Below are 26,234 nucleotides of genomic sequence, written 5' to 3'. Positions count from 1 at the left end.
TGCAGGTATGCAATGGATGCTTTTGGGAAGTATTTTTAAGCTTATATCTTTTTAAAGTATTAAATCAATGTAAGGTTTAGGGACTTTTCTGGATAACTTGTTTGAGCTGCTTTTTGTATTGATCGTGGTTTGAACTCAGGCACTTGACAATGTGAGGCAGCCGAAAGGGTATTGTGCAGTCATCAGAACCACCCACATCTGCAGTGGGATGAGGGGGGGGGAAATGGAGCTGTGAACCGTACAACGACACAAAAAAATGGAAGAAATGGTGGCAAAGAACGACGACGGCGGTGATGTGACGAAAAGATGAGTGGAAAGAGACACAAGGAAAAAAACTGAATGAAGCAAAGAGTGATAGAGAGAGAGATGGAAAGAAAGAAAGAAAGAATGTGACATGGCAGACAGGGAGGAGGCACTATTTACGGTAGATTAGTTGTTATGGTGATAAGCAGAAGGGAAAGGAAAGGATGTAGTTGTCAGGGTGATGGGGTTCCACCGCACGGCTACTAATGATATGTAAAAAAAAAAAAAAGAAAAAAAACTGCTTACCTAGAAATCACCCTACATTTGCCAAAAAAAAAAAAAAAAAAACTTACTAAAATACACATAAGCACAGCCAGGCTAAGAACACACAAACAAAGCAGTGTAGAGGAAGAGGCTCCTCTCATTTGCATACGAAGTCATGCTCTCTGCAAGCAGTTCACTTTTTTGCAAGTTTTTGCCTAATGAGGGATAGAGAGAGATGCATATAACTGAGGATGTGCGTTTGTGTACTTATCGGAAGCATGTGCTTCTAAAGGTCTAATAACAGCAACCTTTACCAGAGGAAGATGACAGAGAACTACGAGTAATTCTACTTAATAGCCTGGAGGGGTTCCTAACATTTTGGTCTTTGTTGTTTTGCTGCCTGCGGTGTAACCTCTGGGTTTTCCAAAGTCATATAATGTAATCACTGTCAAATATCAAACATGACTCCATATTTCAAGTGACAACAAATTTAATCTTTAGAAGATGGTGGAAATAGAGAAATCCTAAGTAATAATCATATCTAGTACAACTTTTTTGAAATAGCTATTTTTTACAGACTTTCCATTATATTTGAAGGAGGATTATCTTTGCCTCTTAATTACCTGAAAAACATTTATTTCTGTACCCAATAAAACTTTTTGAGGGTTTCAATGGGGCTCTTGTACGCCCCTCTAGATGCACAACACTGACTGTTGCATGCATTTTACTTTTTGCACAACACAATTTCACCAATTTAACACGGTGGCAAACTGAGTCTATGTTTTTAACATTCAACTCTAACTGCACAGGATAACCTCACAAGTGTTGCCTTTAGGCAGTTTTTATGCAACATTTTGCAAGGCCTTGTCTTTTGTAATTTTATCAATGCGAATGCCTAAAATGAAATTTATTTCAAACTTTAGAAAATTACAATGTATAGGCTGTCTTTTTTTGCTTACTGACTGCATTCCTCTCATTTTGTTCAAACTCGGTTTCCATTAAATTCTACATGTAAGATGAAGCAGTTCTTGACATTAAATGGTAAATGATGTAAAAGAAGTCAGAGCTGCAATTCCCTATGATCTTTAGACTAGTACAGCTTTAGCCATGCTCAGTATTGTCTCTTAATTCTGATTTTATTGCCATCATTAGCATGACACACTTATGGAGTATAGGCTTTGCAGCTTCTTTCACTTGAACAAATCTGCGAGGAAAAATACAAACCTAACGAATGTCCAGTTTACTGTAGCTTAGGCTTTAGACTTGAATCTCAATCCCCCATCAAATCATCAGATCCTAATTTTAATTGTCTTAACTTAGCTTGTTTAGTGATTCAACTTAACAGTTAAAGATTAGCTTAAATCCCACAGAAACATCTCTTTGAAAACGTAGGCAACATCAGTGTTTGAACAAAGATTACATGTCACACAAGCCTTTCCCAATCCCACGCAATGTACTTGTAAAACAGGTATGTAATGCAGAAAAAGTTGCCTTGATGTCTCAGGCAGTTTTCATTCATCATTATTTAATTACCTGACAGAATATTTCTGCAGGAGATTTAAACCCACTCATCTAAGCATTCACATTCACTTCCATAGAATATTCCAAAGGCTATATTTTATTCTTATATAGAACTAACATGATTTATTGCTAAGGAAAATTGCTTCATTATCAGCAGAGACCAGAACAAACATGTTGCAGTTTGCATCTCACTAATCACATGTTCATTTAGGAATAAGCAGGATTCAACCGCACACACACTGCTTCTCCTGACCACAGATTAATTGAGGAAAATAATTACTAGGCTGTGCTGGTCTTTAATTGGGAGATGTACCATAAAAATAACTGCAGAGTATTTTATTTAATATATCTAACCCTTCAAAGCAGATTTACTTTATGTGTGCATCCCTTTTGCCAACATAAGTGAAACATGAAGTTCACAGCCATGTTTTACTTATTGAATTCAAATATGTTATGAAAGCAAAACATTTTGGACCAGTAACCAAAAATTATGCATCTTGCCATAGGCTGGGTAAAAGCACCATTGTTTTCATTAAAAGACTAGAGATTTAACAAGCTCTTTGGTCAAAGCCCAACAATTATTCTACATTTTAGGCAATAGTGGCCAGCCTCCTTAGCTTTTCTTTTTTTTGTACCATCCTAAACCCCAATAAATTAACCTGAAAACACCAAAAAGTGGATAAATCCCTAAGTAGTACAAGAAACAGTAAAATAAAGAATAGAAACAGAACTGCCCTAAAATCAAAGTAATTTCTGCCTTTCCAGACTTTTTTATTTCTTGTCTTTTTCTCATAATGCCTCAGCTGAACACATCTACTACACTTTGCTTTGTACAGATTGAATTAACCAGTATTAACCAGAGGCTTTTTGTAGAATGGCTCACATGGCCATGGTGTTGTTTTTCATGTTGTAGGAAGATCACTCACAGGGGAAAACCTATCTGCAGACAAGTGTTCAGTGGTTCATCATCATGTTCTGTAAACATTCTGGTTCTGTTCTGGGTGTGGGCGTCTCCTGTACCTGACTGATGACGGTGAAGTTAGTGTCTGATTTGTCTAACAGTGAGCGCTGATTTTAAAAATGGAGATTTAAGAAACCTTTATTCTATTTGTGGAGAACACATCGAAACAAACAGAGCATTTCAAAGCTTTTTGGACTTAGGACCACCCTAGTTTGAGACGTATACAGACATAATCAACATATACATCATATACAAATAAACACTAACTACCAAAACATATCCAACTAATTCATGAACTGCCATTTTAAAGCATGATGTTCATCATTTAACTTGAGAGAATGGACTCTGATCATTCTCACCATTTAAATTTAGATGTACCTCAGTCATGATCATCAAGAATAAATTGATGGTGGGGAGCACAAATATATTCACCACAACTCCCTCCTTTTCAAGCTCTGAAATAAACAGACTCTGTTGCCCCTGCCTATCAATATTTTAAGCCTGGCATCAATACTTAAAAGACAGTTAAACATGTTTTGCAACATCAATTTAAGGATATGTCAAGCTCATTTTTGTTATTTATAATGAAACTGAAAGGCCAAACATGGGCTGAGCAAGGCAGCAACTTACATGAATAAGCATAGATTGAACTTCAGATTTGGTTTACACTCAATTAGGGCTGCTCTAAACCAATATTTTAGTAATCCAGTAATCTGTCAATTACTCTTACGGTTAATCAAATAATCTGATAAAAATTGCTGAAATAAAATATTGGTAAATCTGGCATAACACCAGTGTTACTATTGGATATAAACATCAATCCAATTTTTCATATTTGAGCATCCCTAACAATAACTTTTCTGTAGTTTAGAAAATTAACCTGTAGCAATAATAACTCACTTTCTAAGATAACCTGAAGAAAAGCTGTACAAAAATCTAAAATTATATTCGATTTAATAATAAAGAGGCAAGCTCACAAATACGCTTATAAAAATGTCTATACTCCAGCGTTTGGTTTATGTATTCATTTTCAGGCAGTTTAACGGATGAACTCTCACTTTGCCCAGACATTTATAGCTTTTGTGTTTATGTTAGCGACGAGATTTGACACCTGCATTCGTCACAGAAACTCATCTACCTGGTATGTAACGTCACAATGCGCTCTGGCACTCGTTTGTTGAGACCGGGGCGATATAAAATTAATTTTCCGGTTCGTCCATAAAGCTACACTTACACTTCAATTCCTCTTGTGAAAACAAACTGTTGCTCAACTAAATATTACTTAAATACTCATGTTACTTTTTCACAACGTGAAAGCCTCAAAATCTTCTCGTCTTTATTTATTAAATAAATAACTGACCAATGAATCAAGAACTGGTACGTTATTACCCAGTGATGAACTCCTTGTGACATCTTTGTAAATGGGTAATGGTTAGGTGATGATTAATTAAAAGTCGATCTGATATGAACAAGGAATAAATGAGGGTCAAATTGGCAAAGATCTATTATCTAACAATAAACTCCATCAGATTACAATTAGTTAAATAACTATAAGATGATGGTAATTAGTCAGTGGTTAAACATCTGCATAAAAAAAAGACTGCAAAGAAAGAATGTGAGCTTTTCTGACTCCGTTTTGTTCTTGATTCTACTGTAACAAAGCTAATTTCATGGCCCTCATAGTAAGGTGCTGCAAATCTGTCTTTTGCAGGGTTCACTGAATATTTTAAGAGACAGTCATAGTTATCTTCTGTGAGGTATGTCTTTTAAGGGGAATATGTCTATACAGTATAAAGAACCCTCACTATTCCTTTGACACCTTGTAAGAGCAACCACGGCAGACTAACACTCACCACTAGTATACCTCAAAAATTTTAATATAGCATAAAAGTGCAATATTTCTTGCCAGTCATCTCAGAAAGTGACACTCATATTGTATAAACTCATGCAAAATATTCCAAACATTTGTTTCTTGCATCTTACATGATTATGGCTGACAGATGAGCCATAAATAATGAGTTCAATAAAAGAGTCCAAGTTAATAAAATAAATACATACAGGATGCTTCATAATGTTTTGATTTTCTACTTTCTAAGTTAAATAAGAACTTCCACTGAACATTCTCTGTTTCCAGCAAAAAAGAAAAAGGAATAGCAAAAAACATTCAGAATTTCTGAAACACTCACACAAGAAAGAGCCTGATGATATCTTCCGAGTTGAAAAGGGGACTTACTTTTGCACAATTTGAAGAGCTAGCTGAATAAAACATGTTGAAACCTAGTGGGCCAAAACAAAATAGTAAAGTTGTTTTCATTTTTTTTTGAGCTCGCCTTTTCTTGTCATCTAGAAATCTAAGCTGTCAGAAAGTGACATTGTGGGTAAAAACATCCCATTGAAAAAGCTGATTTTTAGTCCTTCAACTTCTAAATACACAAAGTTTCCTCTTCTGAGCAGTTTCCGTGAATCAGGCAAAAGAAACAGCTTCCTTTTTTCACAACACATTGTCCATATGCGCTCAGGCTTTTTACAAAAAAAAAAAAAAAAAAAAGGTCACTCGATCTCAAGTAGTCTGCATGTGATCAATCTGCTGGCACTGTGTTACTGCAGTGCAGGTCATTTCTCATCATTTAGAGAGAAGTATTGGCCAGGCCAGAACTGCCTCTGTAGTGAATTGGTGTGGGTAGTGAACAAACAGGAAACAATAAACAAAAATCTACAATGAACTCCTTTTGGATTTTTGGTACCATTCATATTATAAGTAAAATCCCTGATATGTACAATTTTAATATGACTATGCAAGGATGAAACAGCATGGACATTTCCTCTCATTTTCACAAATCTTTCCCTCTGTTGCTTTCTTTTATTATGGATGCCTTGCACAATAGCAAAGGTGACTACCTGTCAATACATTCTTGATTTGTCATTTCTGCTTAGAGGAGAGACGTGCAAAAATGATGAGCTTGGAATTCTTAAGCCACTGTGACACAGTTTTCGATCTTGAGACGTACGCTCGTGTATCGAAAAACGCTTTACTTGGATCTAAATGGAAAGAAATTAATGCATTTTGAGAAAAGTAATCTGTCAAATCTTTGAAGTGTTTCTTTTAACACACCTACACGGTTTTATAGTGCGGTTTGCTGTGGGATGAATAATTATAAGCCTAACTAATCATCAATCCACTTTCTTCTCCATCCAAAGAACTCATTAGCTTTTAGGGCACAAATAGACCAAACAATGAGGTGATTGGTACAAAGTACAAAATAAGCCAACTGATTTTCTTTTAAGTTTTAGGTATCGCATATCATGACAGACATGTCAAATATCTATATGCTGTAGATACTGGTCAGTATTTAAGAATATTATGACTTTTGAATTACAGTAAAGTTTGAAGTAAATGGACTAATGTCTGTCACTTCAGGCTGCCTCCATTGAAGGGAATAAAACAAACCCAGCAAGAAAACCTCCGGCCCTAATATCTGGATACAAAACAACCTCATAAAACTTTGAGGTGGTCTACAATTACTTAATGCCTATTTAATATGCAACTTCTTTCTCATATAAAATAGACAGTCTACCTCATAAAATGAAATACATCATGTTTAGTCCAGGACTTGAATAATAATAATAATAATAATAATATGGTTAACTACTGGTAATGTAGTTACTACTGGTAATGTAGTTAGTTTTTAGAAACATCAGCAAAAAACAAGCCAACACAAATAAATAAATATAGAAAAATTCTGAAAATTCTAAGGAAATCATCAGGAAATTATCACATAATGTTATGATTTAAAGTAAAAAATGGCTGAACTGAATTGACAAAGTAATTTGAAATACTGAATATTTCAATACTTTTTTGATTCTGTTTATCAGACCAGTTACTGTTATTATTGGGTCATCGCAACAGCATTTAAGCAGTGTTAAAGTAAATTTTGTAGCAATCCACCATATGTGAATGACGGAGATGTTTAGGTGTGATTCTTCTAAAGTTGCATTTTTTTCTATACCTGATATGCAACAGTGTTAGAGGACTTTAAATGCAACCAGTTTGGTGCTCTGTTTCAAACAACAACAAGAATAGAAAGCAGCTGAACCAAGGATGTTTAATTTTAGGCGTATTGAGTTAAAGGCTCAGCGTGATCAGTCAGTTTGCTAGCGATTGACTGCAGCCATAAATTAGTGTGTTTGGATGTCAAAGTAGACAGTTGATCCGTCAATAAACTATTAGGCTCATGTCCTGCCCTAGAAATGAGGGGAATGAATGTTCAATACAAGCATCTCAGAGGCCTCTGGGGAATGAGATGAGCATGACAAGCAGAGACAAGGTCTCTCTACATCTTATTTGTGTGTGTCATTTAGCTCATCTACTTGACAGAGGAAATGTATAGAGAAGCACATTTCAGTTTTCAAGTGTCAGAGAAATTGCTGCAGTGTGATTTGTGGAATGAATCGGGAGAACCTTGACAAATAAATTAACTGACTGACAGACGGGCAGGATTTTTGCATTCCTCTCCTCGTGCTTATCGAGTGGTTATTCAAGCATCCTCTCCATGGACTTCATCTCCCACATTGCCTCTGGGCCGTGTCAGATTTACTGTTATCTATGGCACACTCTTATCAGAGATTTGGAACGAGACTTTGCAGAGTCATTTAGAATATTGGCCGCATCATTTCTTTTTCTTTATCCCTGCTTTGAGAAACAACGAGGGGACCAAGGTCTGCATGTTATAGCTCACATGAATTTGAAATCTTACAGACAGTGAATACACACATACAAACACACAAATGTCCCTGATGTCTTCTGCTGCCAGCACTGTGTAGCAATAAGCTGTCATAACAGAGTGCGGAGACAGCTGACTGCAGTGGCTTTTGCCACAGTCACAGCTAGTAGCACTTTGTGAGCATCCATAATTGTTTCATTATTATGGCATTTAGTTGTTTTTCAAACAGAAAATTTAATTAAACAGCTGTTTAAAATAGATCTTTTGTACAACTATTAACTGTGCAAATACACCAGGCACATTACCAACTTTCCCCTCATCTGTTTTAAGTTGGTTCTTAATTTTGTGTTTATAAAAGGCTCTACTTACTTATGCCAAATGATTTCTCACTTAAATGCCTCTTGCAAATTAAGTTAAAGAAGATCCAAGGCCCTGGTAGATTTAGAATAAGGGCAATTGAAATATTTTGAGAGGCTCAGCAAAAGTTCAAATTGAAACTGGGAAAGAGTCATTGAAGAGAGCTAAATATTAGGGTGATGGCAACATCCAATGTTGAGGATGGTATACATATTTTATTTTTTTTCAAAATATGTTTTCAATGTAGGATTCAGATTACAGGTCTTGTACGGCGCAATGATGTTCCACGGACAAATTACTTGCCACATTTGAAAATCTCCAGTAAAGACAGTTTGCAGAGATATGTTTAAAAGACACAGTTTTAACTAAAATAGCATTCAGAGTTCCTATCGATGTGATTTCTCTTTTGTGACTTTTTACTGACTTCTGTTTGTGTGAGGTAGCATTTAGCTGCATCTGTGTATAGCCCATAATGAGAGCTATTGTCTAGAAAGCCTGGGGTAAAACACAACGCAAACCGTTTCCTGGGCATCATCCTCATGGCACAGCACTAAAATCCCCCTTTTGACGAGGCGACTTTGATTGATAGGCAGTTATGTGCTGTGCTCATAGAACAGATTTTGTCTTTGCCAAGCAATTTGACTTGTCTGAGCAACAGAAGTACAAGTTTATTACTGTTGGCTCAGTTTCAGAAGTTCCTGCTTGCTACTGTGGAATCAGATTGATTCTCCTTTCTTGACGATATTTCATTATTCATTCAAAATGCTTATTCAGTTCTGAACATTGGTTATCTTCAACAAATAAGAGAAGTCCTTTTGCTTTCTACCTACGCACTTCAAAGTGGTAACAGTGAAGAATGTGAAGTCAAAGAATTAAAGGATTTAAAATATTTTTTTTGTTTATAAATTTGATTGAAATAGGTCCCTGAACACTTTTCTAAGATATTTTACTTGGACATCTTGTTAGATCACACTTTTCTTCCAAAATATTAAAGCTCCAGGAGCCTTTTGCCTTTTGTTACAATACATTCATCATCATAGTAGTTTATCTGGATTAAAACAACACAAAGTAGCACAGTCATAAATTGAAAGGGGGGGAAAAACAAGCAGCTTCAAAAAGTGCAATGAGCATTTGTAGCCAACTACATATACCATGATGCACCTAAAAACTCAAATTAAAACAAACTGCTTTCAAAAGTCACCAAATCATTTTAGTCTACATGTGTGTAAATTAATCCCAGTATAAAATCAGTATTTTATACCTCTCTAACAAACCTGCTGGAGGTTTGTTAGAGAACATTAGAGGACAAACAGCAACATGAAGACAAAAAAAAAACAAAACACAGTAGACAAGTCTCAGATAAAGTTGTGGAGAGGTTAAAAGCAGAACAAAGTTATAATTTATAAAACAATATTCCAGACCAGCTATGTATTCATCCATTAGTCATGAGAATTTTGAGCAAAGTTTTTTAAAATGTCTCAAGAAAAAAAATAGAAATGTGAATTAGACATGTTTCCATCATATTGTTTGTAGCGCATCAACCAAGCTACGCAAAGTGTAAGTTTATCAAATGTTAATGCAACATGACCGCAATAAAAAAATTAGTAAAAGTTACATCTCCCCTTTAGCACATTAATTCTAAGTTCAATAGTGTCTGCAGGGATGCTTGAAAATTCCTGTTTATTGATGCTCTTCAGCCAACCTAACTGGCTTTGAGAATTTTACAAACAAAAATAGACAAATACCTTAGCCTCTTGCAGCTAAAACTGCAGCAAAAAAAGGGTTTTTTGTTATACAGCAAAACAATAAACACCCATTTCTGAATTAATAAAAACAGCATCTGTCTCCTGTTTATCAGGTTATTGTTAAGTCATGTCAAGTTTATTTGTGTAGCACATTTCACCAACAAGGGAGTTCAAAGTGCCTTATTAACCACTGTCACATTATCCTGAATTACTGACAATTTTTCTACAGAAAAGAGATCAGTACAAACCGATCTGAATAAATCTTTACCTTTTGTTCACCTTCAGCATAAAGCTGACCATCAACAAAGTGTAAAGGTTTTCTTTTACCAAATACTAGACGACTGGTTGAGAATGTCACTCACTCTATCCATCTTTCAGCACCACCTACACAACACATGCTAGCCTTGTTATCGCCTCGTCTCTCACGCCAAATGTCTAACGTGTTGTGGTGTGAGCACCAATGGAACAACTGGATGCTGATGGATGAACACTGACAGTCCATTTCTGTCAGAGGGCTGCTCCCCGTCCCTGGGAGTGAATCTCAAGCAGTGTCAGCATGGCCGTGGTCAGTCCACTGAACAATCACGCAGCGCACTTGCAGCAGAAACCCTCATTTGCAGCAGCACAGCATATGCACACGAGGATGTGGGTCAAACGCAGGAGGTTGATACACGCATCCGCTTTTCTGTGTGCAGAGACAGCAACTTTGAGAAACCTGGGACAATAGTTCAACCCAACTGATATCTAATTCCAATGAGATTCTCTGGCCATTAAAGATTTCAGCAGCACCAAGAATGAGACAAAGAAAACGAGAATGAAAGGCATATGAAGTCTGCACACCTTAGGGAAAGTCATTATTGCAGGCAGTGCAAACCCACACAGACTCAACATTGAATAATTACTGGATTTTGAGGGTATTACAATGCAGGGAATGCCACTTTTACATTAAGAGTAAAAATCAATGGAACAGTTGCTCCATCGAGGGTCCCTTGAGGGCCAATAAAGCCTTTATAGGAGATTTCTCATTGGTATCCATCAACACAATGTTGTGGAGTCAAGTTCCAAACTCTTTCCTTCAGTCCAGAAACAATAGAGCATTCCCATCTGAAATACAATGCCCCACAAACACCTCGTTAAAACCGTTATTCAAGCAATGGTCCACATCTCTGTCTAACTTCTGGTTTTCAGTTGTCCAAATTAAGCTAGGTTAAGAAAAGGTAACAGCAGTCAGGGGAGGCCTTTCACAGCTCTTTTTCTGTAGCACTCATGAAGACGAATGCCCAAAATCCAAGAACCAAAAAACAAGCATCCACTGATGTTATAATCAGCCATTTAATCTACTTTACTTAATGAATCTTATCCATTTCAGCCTATTTTTAGTTCAGTTTAGTGAAGGGAAACAGGGGGGACATGGGCAGGGAAAAAATAAGTTTGTTTGAGAAAACTCCTTTATTGAAAAAACATTTTTTCACATTTCAAATACATATTTCTGTACCAAATGAACAAGTTTTAAACTTGAAAAATTAAGACAATAAGAGGCAATTCTGCAGGCGACTGCTTCAAAATAAATAAAACAGCAATATGTTGTGGCAAAGGTAATGTTTGACACCGATTTCTCAATTGTATGTCATTTTATGACTTTGTATTCTTGTGTTTTTATGATGTAAAGCACTTTGAACTGTCTTGTTGCTGAAAAGTGATACACAAATAAAATGGATTGATTTATTGATTCCGATTCAAAGTCAATTTGTAACTCAGGGAGGTAAAAACTGCACACTTATTTCAGACAGGTGCCCAGGTAAGATGGCAGCCATATTGGAACCGGTTATTTTTGTGCTATATTGCAGGTTCAGTGTTTCTGTGTCATTTAAAAACTAGACTAGTGCAAATAATAGGAAAGAAATTAATAATACAGTGCATATGAATAAATAACCCGGATTTTTTGCAACTGAAGTTAAGGTGAGTTTTAAGTGTTTAAACATTTCAAATGCCTTCTTGATTCAGAATCGCACCAAACTAAAGCACACCACAATTTCACTCGGTAGCCACTTCACCTCTGACCTGCGCTCACAAAGCGATATTGACTTTTTCCTATCAATACTTGACCAAACAGACCCAAAAGAGCCACGTAATTCATCTGCTTTTCTGGAGTATTTAATCTGGAAAAACTCCACTGAAGCAAACTATCCAACAACGAAGGTAGTTGCATGTGTTGACAAATGCAATAAAACGCACAATCGAACATGACCACCACAACAACCACTTGCGTTGGAATATGCATGGATTCAGAGTCCCAGTTAATTGTAATGACGCTACAAAAACGCCAATACGCCTAATGTGAAAGAGTCATTTAGTTATTAAATATAGCTCTGCTCATAAATACCATGTATTGTATTTAATTAGTCTCGCAATGCGTTACTGTATTCAGTCCATAAAGCTAACAGCTTGTTAGTGAGCAACTGTTGCCAATTTATTATTTGATGTAGACTGTAATTATGCATTTGGTTTTCAGCAAAACTGATAATCAGTTATATCTCGCTGCTCTTCTCACAGTATTCATAAAAGTCTGAGCAAACACCCGACTGAATCATCTTTTTGATTTACTTGGATATAATAGCTTAGCCACTTACACATCAGCATTCAGTTTCTACTACGTTTGCACAATTATATTTAAAATAATAATTTACATTTCAGCACCATTTTTTTTGAATGTTTTCTTTTGGCACATAAATTTCCCTCTTTCCACTGGTGAGAACTGCTTGAGTTCTCACCAGTGGGCAGGTGAGAACTTAACCAGTTCGAGGAAAACAATAGGAAGAGGAAGTGAAACTCTAAAATCTGAATTTTTATCGATTTAGTCGTTTTTTTACCCATATATTTTCAAGATCAACTTTCCAACCGTTTTGATCATGAGATGATCATATTGCTTTTTATACAGATACAAAAAATGAAGCAGCATTCCAAAATATTACCAGATACGTTGAGAATGAAATGAAACTGGCAAAATGACCAAAAACAGCATAACAGTGGATAGCAGTATAAGAGTTAACTACAATAAAATGGTGCAGTCAATAAACTTGACAATAAAGCAGCTATGTGTAAGCGTGTCTGTGATGGACTTGCCACGTGTCCAGGGTCAACGTCTTGCCAATTGACTGCTGGGAAAAGTTCCACCCTCCTGTCACACTGAATGGGACCGAGTGTGTAAAAAGTGGATAAAGATTGCTTTGTTCTTTATTTGTAACATCCCATAAGTTACTGATGAGTTCTCTTCCTGTTCTTTGTCTCTAGCTTGCTTGTTGATTTGCCATTAAAACGCTAATGCTTGGATAAAGGTCACCCTTTAGAGAGCTAAGTAAGTCCAACTATGTCTGCAATACAACCATACCAAGAAATACAGAAATATGTTTGTGTATGTGTTTGCAAAACGAACACACACATTTTTTTAAAATAAATATAAGATTATGTCCTACCAGAGATGTGCTTTGAACGAGTATCCTAAAAATTCTGGTGTTTTTTGGTAATTCACCCCTACTGGTACACTATCATGAAAACAGGATGTGCAAATTAAGAATATCATGCATCTCCCTTTTACTCTGACTGGCAGCTTGGATTCACATAGGTGGTTCCATCTTTAACACACCAGTATTCATGTCATGAAAAGTTTCAACTCCAAGTCTTTTTGCACTCTATTTTCTTTTTTGACCTATGCATTTGTTCAGAATTGATGTTCAATTTTCTGGCATTTAGAACCAAAATGAGTTTCACATTAACCCTTGGTAACCCCTCTCACTGAGAAATTGGATCATTCGGGAGCCGTCACTCTCGGTCCGTATCAAGTTAGAGTGGGCAAGTTTAAAGATGTACACTGTATATCTTTTCATTAAGTTGTGTACTCTTCACCCAAGACACAATTAAGGAAAAGAAACTGCAATTATAACCAAATTGCAAAACAGTGCTTCTATTGTGGAGACGGTAACAGTCATTGCAATTACCTGTAACCTTTCTAAGCATGTGATGCATGATAACCATTTTTAACCTCAATTGCAGAATCGAAAGAGGGTTTTCCATTGTCAAGTCTCACTCTAACTGGGTAATACCTGGTTCGGTTGTACCCCAGTTTGGTAGTGTCTCTATTACAGTCTGTTCTTCACTATTGTAGGTGTGAATATGGGCAGGGCGTGAGCGAGCAGGATTTTGCTCTCCAATGATTTCGTTTACGATGGCACTCAGCAATGGAGAATCTCCAGGTTGTGGTTTTGATTGGCTCAACTAATCCCAGATATTTCATTTTGTTTGATAGAACTTTGTTGCTGGCCCAAACATAATAAAAACAGTTCAGATTCAGATTATTATATCCATGTAATTAACTACATTATGGCACTTTTTCATTTTTTTTAAATGAGCAATCTTTTGGATTCAGGTACCGCAGTCAAAATGTGTAATGCAAAGCAATATTCATGCATGAACTTTAATTAAAAGAAAGTTTCAAATAAAGATTAACAAGCACATCACAACAAACCAATACTGTGTTTTTTTCCGGTTGGTTGTTTATCCTGATTGTTTGTCCTTCTGCCCCTCAGTGGATAAGTTTAACCTTCTCTGTAAACTAGAGACGTTGTGAGGTAAGTTTGAACTTACACAGTCATCTTAACCACAGTTGGCTATTTCACTACATGGCTTCATAAGTAATAGAATAAGTGTACCTACAGAAGTCTTCCGAGAATTACATTCAATGAGACATGATAGATCATAAAACCACTGAAGCAAAAACAACTTGCCCAGAACGAGGTAATTTTAGGTGAGCCTCCACACATGGCATTCTGTAACTTTTAGAAAATTAACTAATATTTACCATTTCAGGACATGATTGGTACTGTATGACTTCTTGTTAACAAGACATCTATGAAGCTCATTTTACACTTTTGACATTGAGCAACACTCTAATTTCACTTTAATTGAATGGATTAAATAAAGTTGTAGCATTGTTTTTATTTTTAATTTCTTGATCCCCTTACCACCTTCTCCGAGTGCCTTGAAGGCTTCGATGAGAAGTATTATATAGTAATTCATAAAGCTTCACCACTATAATCTTGCAACTGTGCCAGTGACAGATGTAACATTATAACGTGGCATCATCAATATTAAGACATGCGACAATCAATGCACTCATGCAAAGGATTTAGGCAAAGCTCATTAAATACCTGAGCCTCTCTTTGAGACCACTTTCACACTCTTGGACAGGGTGAAGTACAGCAGGATCAGGAGAGGGCTGGGAGGTCTCATCTTCCTCCCCCGTCCTCAAAGCCTGAAAAGAGAATAGTAAAAAAGATGAGAAAGGGAGTAGGGGGCGAGGTGAAGAAGAAGAGCGAGAGAAAGAAGGGCCATCAGTCATGTGCCCAATGTATGTGATCAAGGCACTCTCCACTCACACACATTTGCACAACCACTTGTCAACACAAAACCTGAACATTGACCCAACAATGTTTTCCAACGCTGCCCTGAGGGTCTTTTGTGTAACGATTTTCTTTCACCATTGTAATTGAGACAAGCGATGATCACATGGATATTTTTCATTGGAAGCTGTTTCTAGAAATGCTGACAAATCAATAAAGAAATAATTACATGTGTGAGAAACATAGCTTTTAATCACCCCTTCCATTACAAAAAGAGGCAAGTGGTGGGACACTTCACACGAAATTTCACATCACCTTGTGACTTCGAGATCAAGCAAATATACCACCTATTCCCCTGATCGACTTATCTTACATCAATTGACGGTGGTGGCTCATTTTCTACTCCTCATCTTCCCTGAGTAAATGACATAATCTAACATGGAGTAATTACCCTGTAATAGCTGGCTCCTGAAATAGAGCCTGTGCGGCTGTATAAATGTGATGTTAGATGAAATAAGAATACACTAATCAAAGTGGTCATTTATTGACTGATGGCATTACCTTTCAATAACCCCCATTTACCTGCAGTAAAACACTAAAGAGTAGTCAGTCGCAGATAATGGGTTTGCACAATGTTAAACATTTAACTGATCGAAATTAAATTGGTTAAATGTTTTTTAACACTTTAATTTTTATACATTCAATTCACGTGTGTTTAACATTCATTTGCTCTCAATCAGAACTGAAACGGTTAATAGATTCATGATGATGAGTCAATTATTAAAACAATCCTCTGCTAATTTAGCAGTCAAATAATCAGTAAGTGGAATACCTAGACTCTAGAAGAGGAAATTTGCTGGTAAAACAACACAGTCAGAGCAGCAATCAAGCCAAAACTGTACAATAATACATACACTTTAAGATATTTTGTCTGTAAATATGATCTCAGAACTCCTCAAGTGGCATAGTTTTAGTTTACTGGGTTAAAAAAAGAATCTCCAAATAAGCTGTTTTTACTAATCAATTTGAATTTTAAATAACTGAGTAAAATAACCAAGACTAACTCTGCACTGCCTTTGATGGAAACAATCAAACGTTCACTAAAGGAACACTATATTATGGCATTTTAGGAGTAACAAACGTTTCTTATTTGAAAAAAGGAACAATTATTTATTTGTATTGTTTGCATATTTTTATACTGTCTAAAATTATCTTGAATTGCTGAATGAAAAATCTGCAGAAAATGCCATTTTTTTTATCCAATTAATCCTCAGGCTAGTCAAAAGAATAATCGTTACTAAAATAATTATTAGATTGACTCTATTCTCAATAAAATCTTCATTCAAGTTTGTGCTAAGTTATTGAAAAACAATAATTAAAACATTCAAATAATTAAATTAAATACAAGCCCAACACCCTTCTACTTTCAAATCTGTATTACTTTACCTTAGTTTTATGTCCAACACAGAAAACTTGAAAACATATCCAAAAACAACAATTAACATTTTCACCCTTAAAATGATAGAAACCATATTTTAACAGATTGTTTTTACTTATCAAACTGTTTATTTTTTCTAATTTCTTTCCTTCCAAAATAACTTGTAAATTATTAAACCCTAAAAGGTGTAATATTAACTTGTATACATCAAATTCATTTTTCAAAACTATATTTATCCTATATTTTTGCTCAGATAATTGGCATATTACAAAAACTAGTGATGTTGTTATTTATGTGCTTTATGAGGTTTATGTTTTCTAGATTATGTGGATATCAATTTTCTATTTTTAAATTACAATCAGAAAGAAATACAATTAATCACCAATTTTATTAATATATATTTCAATGTGTTAAATATCTTATTGTCAAGTGTTCTATAATTTTATGGCTTTCCACACTTGAAAAGGGGGACTTGAAGAGACTTCTTCAAGGATTTCACTCAATCTTTTTATATTTTCACCAGCGAGTGTGAATCAATGAAGCGGTGACAAACCTACAAAAACACATTAAAAAAAATGTTAACGTACATTTTAAACATTTGGTTTAAAGTTAATAATTTATCTTAATGACCAATTCCATTTTTAACCTTAGACATACATTTCTTTCAATTTTAACCATGAATTCAAGTATTAAATTATTAAATTCTGTGTTTGGTTGAAGCAAACAAATCCAAACATTTTAGAATTACATTTTTTCTTTTCCTCAGGACACAAGTTTTTACAGTAAATATCTTAAATATGCATTTAATAGAGTCAAAGTGTAAAAAACTGGCAGCGCAAACTGTTCCTTCAATAAATTCTGCATTTCTTTTTATCAAATGCAAAACCAAAGTCAAATTACATTTCAACTGAGTCCAGTGAACGGCTTACCGGTAGTCCTTGTTTAATCTAAGTCCTTTTCCCATGAAATGCTGCTTTGGAGACTGTGTTTGCCTTCCTCAGCTCTGTTGCAAAACCAGCCAAATGTTTGGTGGATTCCTTATATTACCTGAGTTGAGGGTGCTGCTGATTGGACCAGATTGCTTTCACCTCCTGAGAAGTGCTGTTGAGTGGCACACTAGTGCAGGTGTTTATGCACACACAAACGTGTGTGTTCACACACCCACATCTGAGCCCATGAGCAGATCTGCGCAACACTTATTCTTACTAAATCTGCTGTCTTTTTTATTAAAAAGAGAAGTCTATTCTGCCTTTCTAAGGTGTCTAAAATTATAGGGTGACACAATCAATGTTCTGCTTGAGGTGGTATGATGTAATAAGATAAATTCTTCATCTTTGGGAACAGTTATCAAAAATGAGTAGAGCTGATATTTTCAAGTGAAAAACTCGACTACAACAGAAAATTCAGATCATAGACTAGAAGGGAGAAAATGGAGCCCTGGCCGTTGAGGACTGAAACTAGGAGAGACTGAGCCAGAGGGGACCTTGGAATATGCAGAAAGTCACGTGCTCTCTAGATTTGCATACTTGATGAAAAGAGCCTCTCTCAGTGTGTGTTTCCGAGGTACTCACAACCCTCCGTTTAAAAACAGAAAAATATACCTTTCTCTCCTGGCTGTGTGCTTGAAAACAACTTTTGGTTGACAAAATACCACGTTGCCAATAACATTCTGCTAAATGACACTGGATTTGTGCCTCTTTGTATGGGGGAAAAAAAGGTCTGAAAATTTGGCAATGAACTTGTTGAGGCTTGAATTGATGCTTCCTTTCTCTGGGATCTAGGGTTATCTTAATTATGCAATTTCTAAAAGAGTCCTCAGTCCTCTTAGAACAGGGGTGTCAAACTCCAGTCCTCGAGGGCCACTGTCCTGCAGTTTTTAGATGTGCAACAGGTACAAAACACTGCAATGAAATGGCTTAATTACCTCCTCCTTGTGTAGATCAGTTCTCCAGAGCCTTGCTAATGACCTAGTTATCCTATTCAGGTGTGGTGCAGCAGAGGCACATCTAAAAGTTGCAGGAAACCGGCCCTTGAGGACTGGAGTTTGACACCTGTGTCTTAGAACATCTGCAACTGATCCTTCTTTATCTCTAAAAAGCCAGAATGTCTATAAAAAATAGGCGTACAAGAAAAAAATTAAATGAATGATAAAGAAACATTTCCACAAATCAAAAACATTGGAGCAACCTAACTAGGAAGATGTCACATGTTGCAGCATCATGTTTAAAATCTCTTGAGACAGATAAAGACTCTGTGGTCCTAACAGGGTCCCTATTGTACATTATCACCAAAGCATTATATACTATGGTCATTAAACCAGATATTAGCGCTACAAATCTGGCTTAAAAATTAAATTAAATCAGCATCAACACAAAGCTCGTTAGCAGAGAGAAGAATGAAAGTGCCCTTAATTTCCTGGCTGTGCTTACTTTGCACTTGATTGTACGCAGTGGACAAACACCAGCAGAAGACATGGTTCACAAAACCATCACTGCCTGTGAAAGGTTCACACTGGATCTCTAGAGGCTTGGATTCTGTGTCTCTCCACTCTTCCTTCAAATTTTTGATTTCTAAATGAAATGTAAATTTTACTAGCAATAGCCCAATTCATTTTCCTCGTTGCCCAAAGAAGATGCTTCTGACATCTCTGACTTAAGAGTGACTTAATACAATGAATGTGAAAACTTTTATCCCATGTCGTGGATGTCCGTGTGTAGTCACCCTTGAAGCACTGACTTGAACCATAGACCATGTTTTCCATCCTCCTTTGTGCACCTTTTCACATTGACATCCTCAGATATGGTCATTTGAAAAGTAAGCTTCTGCAGCAATGATCTTTTCTGATTTGAATCCTTGTAGCTGTCAGCAGTCTTCCCTGTGTCTGTGTAGATCATAACAAGGCTACAGCTTCACATTTCTGTATCAAAAATTCTTTACATCAGGGATGGCCAGGTCAGTCCTGAAAGGCTGGTATCCTGCATGTTGTAGTTCTGGTACAGCACACCCAGGAGATCAAATCATGGCTCATTAGAAGTCAGAGAACAAGGAGGCAGTAACCAACACCAGGGAGAAAACCGAAACATGCAATGAGAACCGACTTTGGACACCTCTGCTCCACATTGTCCTTATGTAATGAAAAAATAAGATCTCATGAGAAACTGAATTTGAAATTTCTGTAACATAATCATTTTTTTAAAATTAACACAAACTTTTAATAAGTATCAGTAAGATAGATGAGTTATGGGGTTTTTTTTTATTAAGTTGTAAAAATAAATAAACTTTTTCAATAATATTCCAAGTATTTAATTTGCTTAATGTCATTCTCTCACTACTGTAGCATCACTCCAGCAAAGCAGTGTTGGGTACATTGCCTGTGGGGAAATCTAATTTGAGTTTATTCTGGTGCCGAGTGGTTGTGTGAAAATACAAATACGACGACGATGTGGAATGAAATGGACAAAACAAACCGAGATCATTTCACTTCAGCGCAACAGCAAGTCAAGATGGGCAACATGAACTTAACTTTTTTTATATCCTATTTTTGCACAATACAGAGAAAAAACATTTTAAAGGATACAATAGAGCTTGTTGACACAAATAGATGACAAGTCAAAAGTCTGCAGATGATTGTTAGTCCCTGTCCCTTAGTTTACACTTTTTCAGAAGTCTTCCGCAGCATAGCAATGTCAGTGACTTATTCTCTTTGTTCAGATGATTTCTTCATGTCTTCATAAGCTCGGAGTATTTATGTCCTGCCAACCATGACCTCTGTCACCTCCTGCACAGACAGGGCATCGCATATGTCACTGGACCACCATGAACACAAACTCTTTTGACCATCCACCTCTCTTTACCGCTTTGCTTTCTAAGACTTTCTGCAATCTCACCACAAAGCAGCTGCCACTGAAAGACATAAGTGCTAAAAAGCAGCTTGTAAGAGGTAAAGCCGAAATGGTCAGCACGTTAGACTCGCTTCTTACTCTGGGAAAACAAAGTGTTTCTTGATGCACCAGTTGTGGAAAAAGCATTAACAGACATTATAACAGCAGTTTTTGGATTCCATAAAGCAGCGGTTTCAGCTACTCATTGTTAACCCTTATAATGAATGCCACTATTTGCAGCAACAATTGAAGATCGGTGCCGTATTCTCTTTTCTCTGTCACTCAACTTTTAAAGGTGCTTTTAATATTATATGACTCTTAAAAAAAATCCCACACAGCAGTTGGATGGCATGCAAATCACCTTTGCAAGGTCGAAAAGCTGTCCTTAAGCACAGTAGGTTTCTATGCAGGACCAGCATGTATTGTACATAAATGTGACTTTAGCTTTCATGAACATTTGCCATTATTTGACAAAAGACCAGCAGGCTTTTTAAACAATGAAATGTTACCATTTCAATTTACTGATTGTTGTGCATATGGTGTCATTCGAAATTTAGCTAATTATTATACTATCCCACGTACTGTCATGCAGCCATTTAGGACAAAGGCGATTATTTGCAACTCTTAAGTGATACATTTTTTTTTAAACTTCTCTCATTAAAAAGATGAAGCGGTAAAGGTTTTAGTTTTAGCACAGTAGCGAAAAAAGTTACGTTTTCAACAAAGTTGTGATTTAAACACAATCAAAATGTGATGTTTAGCAACACATTATAGCCTTGTTTATTCTGTACATCAACCTGTTCAGCTGCATACTGATTTTAATATGAGCATGCTATCTTCTTAATAGCTCCACAGTATTAATTTTACATTGTAAATTTCTCATTTATATATATTTATACTTTTTCTCCACTTTTCTTCCTGCTATAACACTTGCATTTGCCTGCTGTGACAACAAATTATATTTCTATTCATCAACTCTATGTTAAAGAAAAATCTGTTTAAATTCTAGATCAAGTTTTGTTGAAGAGGCTTTAAACTAGGAAAGAGGTTTTGTGTGTTTAAAACATCACAATATTTGAAGGTCAAGTAAATTAATTAAACAATCATAAGGTAAAAACTAGGGAAAGGGCTTGTAAACAACATTCAGAACAGCGAATACAGAAAGTGATTAAAATAGTAATAATTTATTTGGCAACCAACATAAAATTTCAGATAAAATGTAAAACAGATCAAACGCAAGAACAATAGTATTTCTATTTACTGCACTAAAAAAAATGAGCAGTAGATATAAAACATTTAGATAAGAAATATGTAATTTATCATCCAAGCTAAAACAAAACATTTTATGAAAAATGTAATTCTTTCAACCAGATTGCATAGAACCAAAATGTAAAAACAAAGTTAAAACAGAATATGGATTAAGTTATATAAAATTACTGAAGCTATGAAGACGTAATAAATGAATCACACGTCACCATGAGTTTCAGTTTTTAGTCCTTTCTCAGGACACCAGAAGGGTTTGAATGACTAAAAACATTCAACAACAGATTCAGATCTTTAAGTATACACTGCCCAGTGAGCCAGTGGTTAGAAATGTTGTTTCATGGTAGTAAAGTTTCATCTTTAAATCCATCCCAGGATTTCCTGCATGTTTTACCCATGATGTTTAACTTTTCTGCAGATTTGTGCTACCCTGGAGATTCTAAATCGCCTTCGGTTATAGGAGTGAATGGTTGTCTAATCTATCTGTGGGTTACAGAAAGGCAGTCTGTGCAGGGAATACACCCTGCCTTTCACCCTTTGACCACATGAGCACAGGCAGTTGCCCTATTGAGTAGAGCAATGCAGGTACAAATAGGAACTTGATCAATCTCTCCAAACCCATCTCTCATCAACCTCCACATTGACTGAAGCATAAAGATATGCGACTTGGAAAGAAAAAAAAAAAAAAACAAGTACAGCACAAACAGCACTTTACACAGTACATACCACAGTCCCACACAGATATGGTATCGCCTGTGTTGTGAACCACGTGCCAAACTCCTACTCTGAGGCTTCAGGAGCAGGTGTGTTTGAGAAGACACACACAGAGGCATTGCGTGATATCAACGATTCAGCGATGCATGAAGCATGCACACATCATCACACACAGCAGCACCCATGCAGTTTGCCTGCTGCTTGTAAACCAGAAAATGAGGGGCAGGGCCCAACCACGCCTGCTGGCTTCCTCTGACAAAGAAGTGGAGGGATGTGCCTCGTGTTGCAGTAGAATATGTGACTGTATCTCCAAGAAAATCTGTATCTTTCCCCAAACTCAATTACCACATTGTGCATTTTGTTAGGAACACACATTTCCTGCATGTCTTATCCAGGTATGTTAGTCTCGCAGCACATTTTTTTCCTCATTCATCTCTCCAGAAGCAGAAGATTCACACTAGATTAAGATTCAAGGTTTGTCACAGTTTCTACAGCATATTGCTGTGCCACCTTGAGAAACTGAAGGATTGTTCCACAATTTTGCTCTGTGAGGCAGTGGACGACTGATCATTTAGTGGATTTAATCCAATTTCAAGGTAGCCTCCACTGTAGTTTTAGGCAAAGCACATCTTCATAGTGAGAGGTGGCTCTCTGCCTTACCTGGACACAAACAATCTCAGCATTCAACACACAATCATGGCATACGTTTTCTCTTTTGAAGAAAAGAATGAACCTCATGTACATTAAGTCCTTTGTTCACTTCACACGTTTAGTGAATGTGAAATGCAAAATATTGCTTTTTTTAAAGAAAAGCTTGTGCATTACAGGTCAAATGTTAGAAGCTAAATTGTGCATAAGGTTTGCATGTTCTTTTGTCATGCTGCTTTACCCTTAAAGGTGTTTAACGTAAGAGGTAAAATAATTATGACATTACACAGGAGCCAAAACTAATGGTGAAAATGGTCGTCTCTCATAAACAGTTACAGCCAGCAGACCAATACTCCTTTTGTGCTCAAAATTGCATGACAGAAAAATTAATGTTGAATGAGAGATTGTCAGGTTAAAAGACTTCCCTCTGTTCCAATCATAAGCTGATGTCATGTCATATGTATTCATGGTATTTTTCCCATCATGCTTTTTTCTAGGATTATAATGTTATTTTTTTAACTCGTCCAGAGACATACTCTTTGACAAGTTAACAATATGACATTTACAGTTTATTTGCATATACTGTAAAAAAAAATATTCTCACTGCATTAAATCTGAATAATTCTTTCCTATATTGAGTCAGGTAGGACCGTCAATTATATGACTTTTTCTGCTCCTCTGGAAGACTTTTAGAGACATAGAAGTATACATTATACTTTCTCTCCTCAAAGAGCAGCAGATGTTGAAGCCTGATCTTCACTTGCATTAAATCACTCACAGGCACCGTGGACATCTCACAGAAGTCCCACCCAGCTGAAGTCACAGTGGACGATGTTAACCCCTCCACTTTCAATATAATGTATAAATCGTACTACTGGTTGAATTGTTGTTAATGTGGGGCTGAATGACTTACCATAAAATACCAAAACAAACCAGGTTTAAATGAATAAATACTAAAAAACATTGAATATATAATATTAATTCTGTCTCTCTCTTCTGGGTGCTTTTGCTGGTCACAAATTCAGACAAAAGGAGAAGGATTGGAATTGTGATACTTAATCTGAAAAGAGTTCCAAACTAATTAAATTTTTTTTTTTATGCAATTTGTTGAAGTGTTTGATGCATTAAGTGTATTTCATTATCTCTAAAATATCCCAGTTGTTCAAAGCTTAATTGAGTAATTAAATGCTTCACAGTAAATCTATAAAACAGTTTGGGATTAAGAAAACCAGTGAGATCCAAAGTTAAAAATGAGCATTTTGATGTTTTTAAAGTCATTGGGAACATCTGAGAATAAAACATGCAAAGTAAAAAAAAAATCGCCAAAGCTTTAGTGGAAAACTCTATGCTGGCTATAGATTTGTAAAATCAAAAAGAAGAAAATGTGTTGCAATCTTTTCTTGTGAACCTAATATCAATGCTGTCTTGATCAGTGCAGTGTGTTCTTAAAGGTCTGAATCTGTTGCTGTATTCATTGTTACATTGTTAATACATTGTTAAAAAAAAAATCTAAACAGCTAATATGTGCACAGGTGCATCTTACTGTCACATCTGAAGGTTTAGCTACAACAATATCAAAGGTAACAAGTAAGAGGCAGAGTGGAGATAAAGAAGAAAAGGAACAAGAATCACTGGAAGACACACAATAAATGAATGAGTCATAGGTGTTTTGCTTGTGTCACTGTACCAAAGACTTTCATGCTGAGAGCTAGCACAGGGCTACGATCCTTACTGTATGTCTACCTGAGCTGATGTCTCATCAATGTAGCATCTGCGTATTCATAGGCTCGGCTGTTTGTCAGATGTGTCAGGTTGTGCCTCGCGTTCTGTGAGGATTGCTGTGCAGCAGTATGGTGAATCCTTGCCTCAGAAAAAGAAACAAAAAAGCATCATGCCTGGTGGTGGGCTGAATGTGCTTTTGTTAAAATGCATTTGACCGCATTTGACCGTGGCAGGACCTGGTTAACTCTCTAGGGGCTGGCCATAGGTGGTTAGACTTAACGAGCAAGGTGCTGTGAGCTATGCCCTGCCTCAGTCCCAACATGCACCTCTTCACTGAGTGAGATTAATTACCGCACAATTGTGAGCCAATCTGCCGCAGCGCCGTTCTAAAAAACACACATGCATGAAGAACACATTCAGATTTATAAAAAGCAACACTGTGTAAGTAATTAACTGAAACAGCTTCAGGGCAAACTAAATCCATTTGCTCATGATCGGTCATGAGCAGAGAGCTTAGCTGTTGCAGAGGTCTGGGTTGAGAAACTTTCCACCAGCAGTGAAGCATTTTCCTCCAGTTGTTGTTGATTGCTCTCAGCTTCGTCCCCAGTGCTCGGGCCATTGTCAGCTGTCCAAGGATGACTGGCTGCAGAGACGCTCTCGTGCTCCCAGTCAATGCAGCCTTTGATGGAGAGCAGGGGCCAACACTCTCCTCGACCATTTAGTGCACACTACCCACTGGGGGCAGCTGGAATACTACCGACACACAGGAAGACTAAAAACACTGTCAGCCATCCAGTCCCACACACAAGATCCCGCATTCTATAGAATGTTTAACATTTAAGATTCATTCATGAAGCCTTTTTTAAGGATCACATTTGAAGCTGGTTTTGCCATGTCTCAACGTCTTTATTTATTTTTTAAAATACATGGTATCCGTCTTTAGCGTCAAGTACATTTGGATTGCCATTACTTTTATTGCTGTAGTGCAAGAGGCAGCTAGGGATACCAAGGTATTATACTTCGACTTGCTAATTGAAGAGTCATTGAGGAAATGGCAGCAGGTCTTTTTATGCGATTTGAAGTTAATTGTAAGATTTTGACATAATTGTATTTCAGTCTGCGTATAGCTGAAAATATTGAATATCTACACATTTACATTTATCGCTCCCATATTTTAAGACATGAATCTGAGCGTGGATAATCCACATTGATTGCACTACATCCACTTGCATGTCAATAGTAGCAGCTTAAATGGACAGCGCCTTGCACAAAATATTTGTCCTTTAGTGATTTTGTTTTTTCATGGTGTAACCTCAACTCTCCATGTGTTTTTGAGGACCAAATGTACAAAAACGATACA

The 26,234-nt window shown here is 36.4% G+C and overlaps 1 protein-coding gene across 7 annotated transcripts in view; it reads right to left on the bottom strand.

Annotated features, from left to right (window-relative positions):
* il1rapl1a (interleukin 1 receptor accessory protein-like 1a) overlaps nucleotides 1–26,234 on the bottom strand; it is a 217,717-nt gene that overhangs the window by 168,299 nt on the left and 23,184 nt on the right. For 4 of the 7 annotated variants that reach the window (XM_028023149.1, XM_028023154.1, XM_028023153.1 and 1 more), the window contains exon 2: nucleotides 15,017–15,120. In XM_028023149.1, the coding sequence (XP_027878950.1) occupies nucleotides 15,017–15,098 (82 nt within the window). In that variant the 5' untranslated portion in view covers nucleotides 15,099–15,120. Of the gene's footprint in view, nucleotides 1–15,016; nucleotides 15,121–17,575; nucleotides 17,822–24,895; nucleotides 25,018–26,234 lie in introns of those variants that run through there. The other 3 variants (XM_028023150.1, XM_028023151.1, XM_028023152.1) reach the window with 3 other exon arrangements.

The sequence above is a fragment of the Xiphophorus couchianus genome, chromosome 7 (genome assembly GCF_001444195.1).
Source record: "Xiphophorus couchianus chromosome 7, X_couchianus-1.0, whole genome shotgun sequence".
NCBI classification, from domain to species: domain Eukaryota; kingdom Metazoa; phylum Chordata; class Actinopteri; order Cyprinodontiformes; family Poeciliidae; genus Xiphophorus; species Xiphophorus couchianus.
The sequence above is the reverse complement of the archived record's forward strand: the minus strand, read 5'-3'. Positions and strand labels throughout refer to the sequence as shown.